Below are 7,568 nucleotides of genomic sequence, written 5' to 3'. Positions count from 1 at the left end.
ACCTGGTCGCCACACCGACTCCCCTGCACGGTGCACCCGGGGCACGGAGTATCCGCTCGCCCATGTTCTCCTCAAGTGGTGTGGCCCACATGTCAGGGAGCAAACGGTGCACGGACCAGGTCCATAGAAACCCCAACCCTTCCTCCAGACGCCAGCCAGTTTTTGGCGGGAAGAATTGGCGCCAAGCCGCCGCCACTTTCCCGCCAACAGTACCCCCCTCCCCCTTTTCATCCCCAACCCGAAAACCCTTGCCTCTCTCACCGCGCACTCAGACGCCAGAACCGCCCCCCCCCTCCCCCCAAATCACCAAACACTCGTCTAGATCCAGAAGGTTCGCCGGCCATGGAGGCGTTCGGCGGCTTCTTCGTGGACGAGAAGGCGGCGCGGGTGGAGAACATCTTCCTCGAGTTCCTTAAGCGGTGAGACCAGCGCCCGCCGGCGCCCCCCCCCCCCCCCCCCCCCTCCATTTCTAGGGTTTCCTCATGGTCCTCTGTGTTTCATACCTTCGGCTTCTCGGGTCCCTAGGTTCAAGGAGCCGGATGCGGCGGAGCCGTTCTACGATGTAGAGATGGAGGCGATGCGGTCGCGTGAGTCCACCACCATGTACGTCGATTTCGCGCACGTCATGCGCTTCAACGACGTCCTCCAGAAGGCCATCTCCGAGGAGTACCTTAGGTGAGATGGGGATGTTTCGTTTTTCTTTTCTTGCGAGTTACTAGTACCCATTGATTTGTTTCTTCGTTTGTTACAAGAAGGAAATGGTTGCTCATGGCGTTTTTGATTGCATCAGGTTTGAGCCGTACCTTCGCAATGCGTGCAAGAGGTTTGTGATGGAGCACAGAGCTGGCGAGAACCGTGCGCCAATAATCTCCGATGACAGCCCCAACAAGGATATTAATATTGCCTTCTACAACATTCCGATGCTGAAAAGGTCTGCACTTGCTTCTGAAGTATGTTTTGTGTGGTTAATGAACCAATTAATCGTACAAATGTGGCAAAACCTTTATAACTGTTCAAATTTCTGTCTTTAACTGCTGCATACTAATACTACTACAGACATTAAATGAATTCAAGGAGCAGTGTCTGTAGAATTTGATTTTAGATCCAGTTGACACTGCAGTCTAAATTCTATACACTTTGCTCTGTTAGATCATAGGTGTAATCTAATATCTTGGTGGCTGCCATTTTTTTTGACTGAATTTTCTACTATATTAGGTTGAGAGAGCTGGGGACAGCAGAGATTGGTAAGCTCACAGCTGTAACGGGGGTTGTAACAAGGACGAGTGAGGTCCGACCTGAGTTATTGCAAGGCACCTTCAAGTGCCTTGATTGTGGAAACGTTGTTAAAAATGTAGACCAGCAGTTCAAGTATACTGAGGTCGCTACTCTCAACCTTATCTTCTGTTAGTTATTATTTCTCAAGCAATGTATCTAATGATGGACTCATGTACTTCAGCCAATAATATGCGTTAATGCAACATGCCAAAACCGATCAAGATGGGCCCTTCTCCGTCAGGATAGCAAATTTACGGATTGGCAGCGGGTCAGGATGCAGGAAACATCAAAAGAGATACCCGCTGGGTCACTACCTCGTTCCCTGGATGTCATTCTGCGGCATGAGATTGTTGAGAAAGCTAGAGCTGGGGATACGTGAGTGGAGGAACTCCATTTACTGTTACTTTGTTGTGGTTTGGTTGAGTTCATGTTATTAAAATGTTCTGTCTTGCCAATTTCAGGGTCATATTTACCGGAACGGTTGTTGCTGTTCCAGATGTTATGGCATTAACTTCACCTGGTGAGAGAGCAGAGTGTCGCCGGGAAGGTCCTCAGCGGAAGAATGGGTCAGGTGTCCAAGAAGGTGTAAAGGGCTTGAAGTCCCTTGGAGTACGAGATCTCTCATATCGCCTTGCTTTTGTGGCCAACTCAGTGCAGGTGCGCACCATTTTCAGCAATAGGCTTTCCTCAGTTTTTCTCCTGACTGAAATCTAATTTGGTAAATGGTAATTTCTCATGCAAGTTTCTCATCTCTCTTTAACATTGCTAGGTGGCGGATGGCAGGAGGGACGTGGACATCAGGGACCGTGACATAGATGGTGATGGCAGCGAGAGACAGAAGTTCACTGTAAGTTCTTCTTATGCCACAAGAACTACTAGTGTTTCCATAAAGTAAATTAGAGGAGAGGCACTGTTTCAAAAATATGACTAATCACTTGCCCATTCCAAGAAAACCATTGCAAGTACTTATCTTTGCATAGCAATATTGTTCTGTCATGTTGGTTTGATCAATGCCTGTCTTATTATTTTTCATTTGAGCATGCATACAAAGTAAGCTCATCTTACTATTTTTATTTTCTGAAGTGTTATGTGAACCTATTACATTATGAACATGGAGTTTTGCATGTGAATCTATTATATACTCCCTCTGTCCCACAATATAACATTGTTTTTCAAGCCAGCTTGACAAATGATCTTATATTGTGGGATGGAGTATTAGATTACATATTGGTTGAGCAGCCATGAGCATTCCTTTCTGTTTTTTGTGGGTTTATAACATAAACTATTTCTCTTGACTGTCTCTTTAACAGGAAGAGGAGGAGGATGAGGTTGTTAGGATGAGAAACACTCCTGATTTTTTTAATAAGATAGTTGATAGCATATGTCCTACTGTCTTTGGTCATCAAGAAATAAAGAGGGCACTTCTCCTTATGCTCTTGGGTGGCGTTCACAAGATAACACATGAAGGCATAAACCTTAGAGGAGACATAAATGTCTGTATTGTTGGAGATCCAAGTTGCGCAAAGTCTCAGTTTTTAAAGTAAGTTTTTTTCTTATGTATTCTTATGCCCATGGTTCTTTCTTGTCCTGTGATGCTATTCAATGCAATGATCTCTGGCTATATAAACTTGTTACTGCTGCTTCTCAAGATAAATTGCCAGTGCTTGCATAAATGATATCATGACCATGAGATAAGGATGGCTCAGTGTAGTGATGATATTATGACCCATAGTATCATCCAGAGAATGCTTCCATGCATTCAATAGAAGAACCATTGGTGAATTATGGATTCATTTTAAGAACTAATGAATTTATGAATGACTTTTGTTGAATTTGGCCAATCTATGTCTGTTTGTTGTATATTACTCCCTCTGTCCCAAAATATAAGATGTTTTTGCAAGCTAAAATAGCTTGCAAAAACATGTTACATTGTGGGACGAAGGGAGTATCTTTTAAAAGATCATGAATATGGCCAACTTTATAGAAATGTAATCGTCTAGATTAGAAATTACTAACGGTCCACACATATTTGCTTGTCAAAATACCATATAAGGTGTCATGATTTCTGTTGGTTAAAATGCTGATGCTCAGATTTGTAGCAGCTGTGGAATTTGTTTCCTGCAATTCAAATTTGTCCTGTGACTTGATGCTTCGCCAGTCAATGAAATTTAAAACGTGTAATCCAATTTTCAGATACACTGCTGGTATTGTTCCGCGATCTGTTTACACATCAGGGAAGTCCTCGTCTGCTGCTGGATTGACAGCAACTGTTGCGAAAGAACCTGAGACCGGTGAATTTTGTATTGAGGTAATCTGAATTTTAAGCAACCCAATCCATTTCTATCATTACCACAAAGTCTGCTTTGGTGAAGGTGAAGCCATTATATTTCATCATTTGCTTGATAGAAGTCTGCTTAGGTAAAATATTTTTTCTTCAAAATCTCTCTTGATAGAGATCATACCGTATATGTACAGTATTGCATTTTAACATGGTTTCTCACTGTGAATGCTGAACTGAGTTGGACAGAGCTAGAATCTGTTGTAAACTGCTGGCTAGGTGTCACTTGGTTTATGTACAATCTTGCTAGTTCTTATGTCTTTCCTTGTCGCTGCCAATTTTGTTTCTTGCAGGCAGGTGCACTCATGTTAGCTGATAATGGCATCTGTTGTATTGATGAATTTGATAAGATGGATATAAAGGATCAGGTAGGCCTATATTTTTTTGGCTATTACTGCCCATGCCTTATTTTTCTCACTGATGTGAAACCTTGAGTGACAATTTTATTTGTCCATTGTAGGTTGCTATACATGAAGCAATGGAGCAGCAAACCATCAGCATAACAAAAGCTGGAATACAAGCAACTTTGAATGCACGAACTTCAATACTGGCAGCAGCAAATCCCACAGGAGGACGGTATGACAAGTCAAAACCACTTAAGGTAAGTCAAGAAATTTAAATTAAATCTATCTTGTGAATCCAGAAGGTTCAAATCCCTTTCTGTTTGAATCATGAGATCTTCGTTGAATCTGATACTGCTGCAATCCCTGCCAGTACAATGTGGCACTACCTCCAGCCATTCTTTCAAGATTTGATCTGGTATACATCATGATTGATGAACCTGATGAAAACACTGACTACCACATTGCTCATCACATTGTGAGAGTCCATCAAAAACGTGAAGAAGCACTTTCCCCTGCATTTAGCACTGCAGAATTGAAGCGCTACTTTGCTTTTGCAAAGTCTTTGAAACCTCAGGTTTGCCCCTTAACTCAGTTAAGAAAAGGGAGTTTGGCTATTAATCAACTTATTGTTATTATTTATGTCATTGCAGTTGAGTTCTGAAGCAAAGAAAGTTCTGGTCGAATCATATGTTGTCCTCCGTAGAGGCGACAGTACTCCTGGTACTAGGGTTGCTTACAGGATGACAGTTAGGCAACTGGAGGCGCTAATCAGGCTGTCAGAAGCTATTGCCAGAAGCCATTTGGAAAGAATTGTAAGTTAAATTGCATGCATATGTCAATATTAGGATTGGTTGTCTGCAGTTTTATTCTTGAAGCATCACCATTTATGTTTGTAAAGTAAATGTACTTGTTGTGATTGATAGTATCAACTTACAATCTCCCTGTATTTACCTTGCATTGATTGATTTGCCTCCATAATTTGCTGCTAACTTCTTTTGGTATTAAAATCTTTTAGGTTCTCCCCGCTCATGTCCGCATGGCAGTTAAATTACTCAAAACATCCATAATAAGGTGAGTTTGCTTACTATTTGACCTTTTGAAGCATTTATATTTTGATGATGATATCAGTAACAAAGAAGCTTATTAATTTTTGCAGCGTGGAATCAAGTGAAGTTGACCTATCTGATTTTCAAGATGCACCTCTTGATCATGATGGTGAACAGCCAGTACAAGGAGATGCTACTCAACAAGATGGTCCAGGTGGGTTTCTCACTATTTCTAAAATGGATATTGGTTTTGCTCAGTTTGTTTTGTTCTAATAATTGTTGCCGCTTGTTTTCAATGTCAAAACTCTAAAAGATGAACCAGCAGAGGTGATTAAGAAGAAATTGGTTATTACTGAAGAACATTTCCAGAGAGTTACACAAGCTTTGGTCATGAGACTGCGGCAACACGAAGAATCAGTCAAGAAAGACGGTACTGATGCTGATACATACTTATATTCTTGATTTTGTATGGCTTGCTTCCTCTTGTTTTACCCTAGCAGCAATCATGGCCACCTCACCATTACCAACTTCCCATGAAGAATGGAAGTATCTTGTAATTTTAGATTAGAAGCCATTCCAAACGCCATGAGCCATCTATACTCGTTCACTTACACTCTAGCTACAGTAGCATGGTCCCTTTCCTGGACAAGTGAAAAGGCACTCTGTGGTAGGCTCTAGGTTCAAGCACAAAGTGTTTTAAAATGCTTGGTAATACCGTGAAACACAGACGTTACCCTTATTTGGTAATGCACCTATTTGGTAATTTATAGCTTATGTATGTGCTAATTATGCTTCTTCCTTAAGTCTCCATGGCTCAAATCTTTTAGGGATGCTTGGAACTGGGAAATTTCGTAGATATTTTGCAAGAATTTTACAGGAAAATAGATTAGTTATGTGCCTGTGATTTTATACCCTAGCCCCCACTTGTAATATATTGTGGGATGCTTAAGAATTTTGTAACAACTGCAAACTTTCACACTCCCAGCTAGCCCAGGAATTGAAACTGATGTTCTTTCACTTTGGTGATGCAGGGGATGTTCTGGCTGGCATGAAGCAAGGGGATCTAATCATTTGGTATGTTGAGCAGCAGAATGCCCAAGGTGCATATAGTTCTACAGAAGAGGTGAAGGAGGAAGTAAAGTGCATCAAGGCCATTATAGAGGTATAAACCTATCATTTATCTATGTTCATAATACGTGAAAGGCATATAGTCACAAGTCCTTTGCATGTTTACTGAAATTTTGTGGATGGGTGTGCATCTGCAGAGGCTGATACAGAGGGAAGGCCATCTTGTAGTCATAGACGAAGGAACAGCGGCAGCAGAAGGTGCTGCAGCAAGGGCATCGGAGCACAGAATCCTGGCTGTTAACCCGAACTACGTCATTGATTGATTAACCAGCTGAGGACACAGCTAACTAGATCCATCATATGTGGTTGACCAATAGAGCAGACATTCAAACGGAAGACATCCTGTTGTCATATGCTCTAGAAATGATATGTTGTACCTGCCATCCCCTTCCCAAGGAAGCATAAGATCTCTGGAATTGTATCTTCCATCCAAGGTTGAAATGTGGTAATTAATTTGCCACCAGTATTGGTTGCGTATTCTCCACCGTTTCATGGTTATGTAAACTGCAACTCTGTAAGACAAAGTATAGCTTAATTTATGTGTTTCTGAATTTCTAAGCTTTGTACTCAGCTATTGGTTGCTCATATGACGGCCTACAGATGTCACAAGCAAAAATGTGCATATTGCCTTACGTATGGATTACTTCCACGCCATTAGCAATGATGCATGCAAGGCCATCGTTGACTCGTTGACTCGTTGTACATTCGGGTGGTGGCACCAAATCCGCTTCAGTAAGAATGAGCCATTTTTTTTTTCAATCTCTACTAATAAAATAAATTTTATATGATAGTGTGACTAAACCAAAAGAGTTGGTATCAAATGTTAAAAAGACTTGGCATGAAGCAGCGATGTAGTGTCACTCTTCTCCAAATCAATAATTTTCAAACCCCACATGATTTAGGGCATCTCCAACGCTGTCCCTTAAATGGACATCACGTAGGCTTATGGCGCTGACTTATAAAATTTTGTGTCGTCCGCGGACATAGTCTGGATGTAAAAAAAAGCTAAATTTGCAAGTTAAAATTAGTTGTACTCAAAATGAGATTGCAGATTTGTAGTTAAATTTGCAAGGAGGGAACATCTAACCAATGTTTGGTTTGGTTTCAGGATGTCCCAAGTGATGTAGCACTTCTACTAGCTGCAGATTGTATTCTAAATTAATAGAGCTCCCAGTTTTCAAGGTCAAAAAAAAAAACTAAGTCAGCCATGGGCGTGGGCAGCCAAGGGTGCGGCCAATGCGGCCACGGGCGCTGGAGCCGAGCTCGAGCTGCCCATCCCTGGCGGGGCGTGGGAAGACGAGAGGTGGAGGGTGAAGGGAGGGATGAGGAGTGGAGAGATATGAGGAGGCGGCGACAAGGATGAAGCGCTCGCCGGCTTTCGGACTTAGCTCACCCTCTTGTCGCCTCTCCTCTATTCCAACAAATATTCTACATAGC

General features: G+C 42.0%; 1 protein-coding gene across 1 annotated transcript; it reads left to right on the top strand.

Annotated features, from left to right (window-relative positions):
* The first annotated feature begins 253 nt into the window (after positions 1–253).
* Positions 254–6,689, top strand: LOC147990507 (DNA replication licensing factor MCM6). Its single transcript, XM_087516780.1, has 18 exons — positions 254–419; positions 526–675; positions 791–931; positions 1,216–1,378; positions 1,457–1,650; positions 1,737–1,932; positions 2,045–2,122; positions 2,586–2,815; positions 3,469–3,583; positions 3,907–3,981; positions 4,074–4,214; positions 4,328–4,531; positions 4,608–4,769; positions 4,973–5,028; positions 5,114–5,217; positions 5,317–5,433; positions 6,035–6,165; positions 6,269–6,689. Exons 1-18 carry the CDS (start codon positions 343–345, stop codon positions 6,392–6,394), a joined length of 2,460 nt encoding a protein of 819 aa, XP_087372906.1. The 5' UTR covers positions 254–342; the 3' UTR covers positions 6,395–6,689.
* Positions 6,690–7,568: the final 879 nt, after the last annotated feature.

This window comes from Triticum urartu, chromosome 1A, assembly GCF_056163025.1.
Source record: "Triticum urartu cultivar PI428250 chromosome 1A, HENAU_Tu73, whole genome shotgun sequence".
NCBI lineage: Eukaryota > Viridiplantae > Streptophyta > Magnoliopsida > Poales > Poaceae > Triticum > Triticum urartu.
This window is presented reverse-complemented; position numbering and strand designations above follow the sequence as displayed.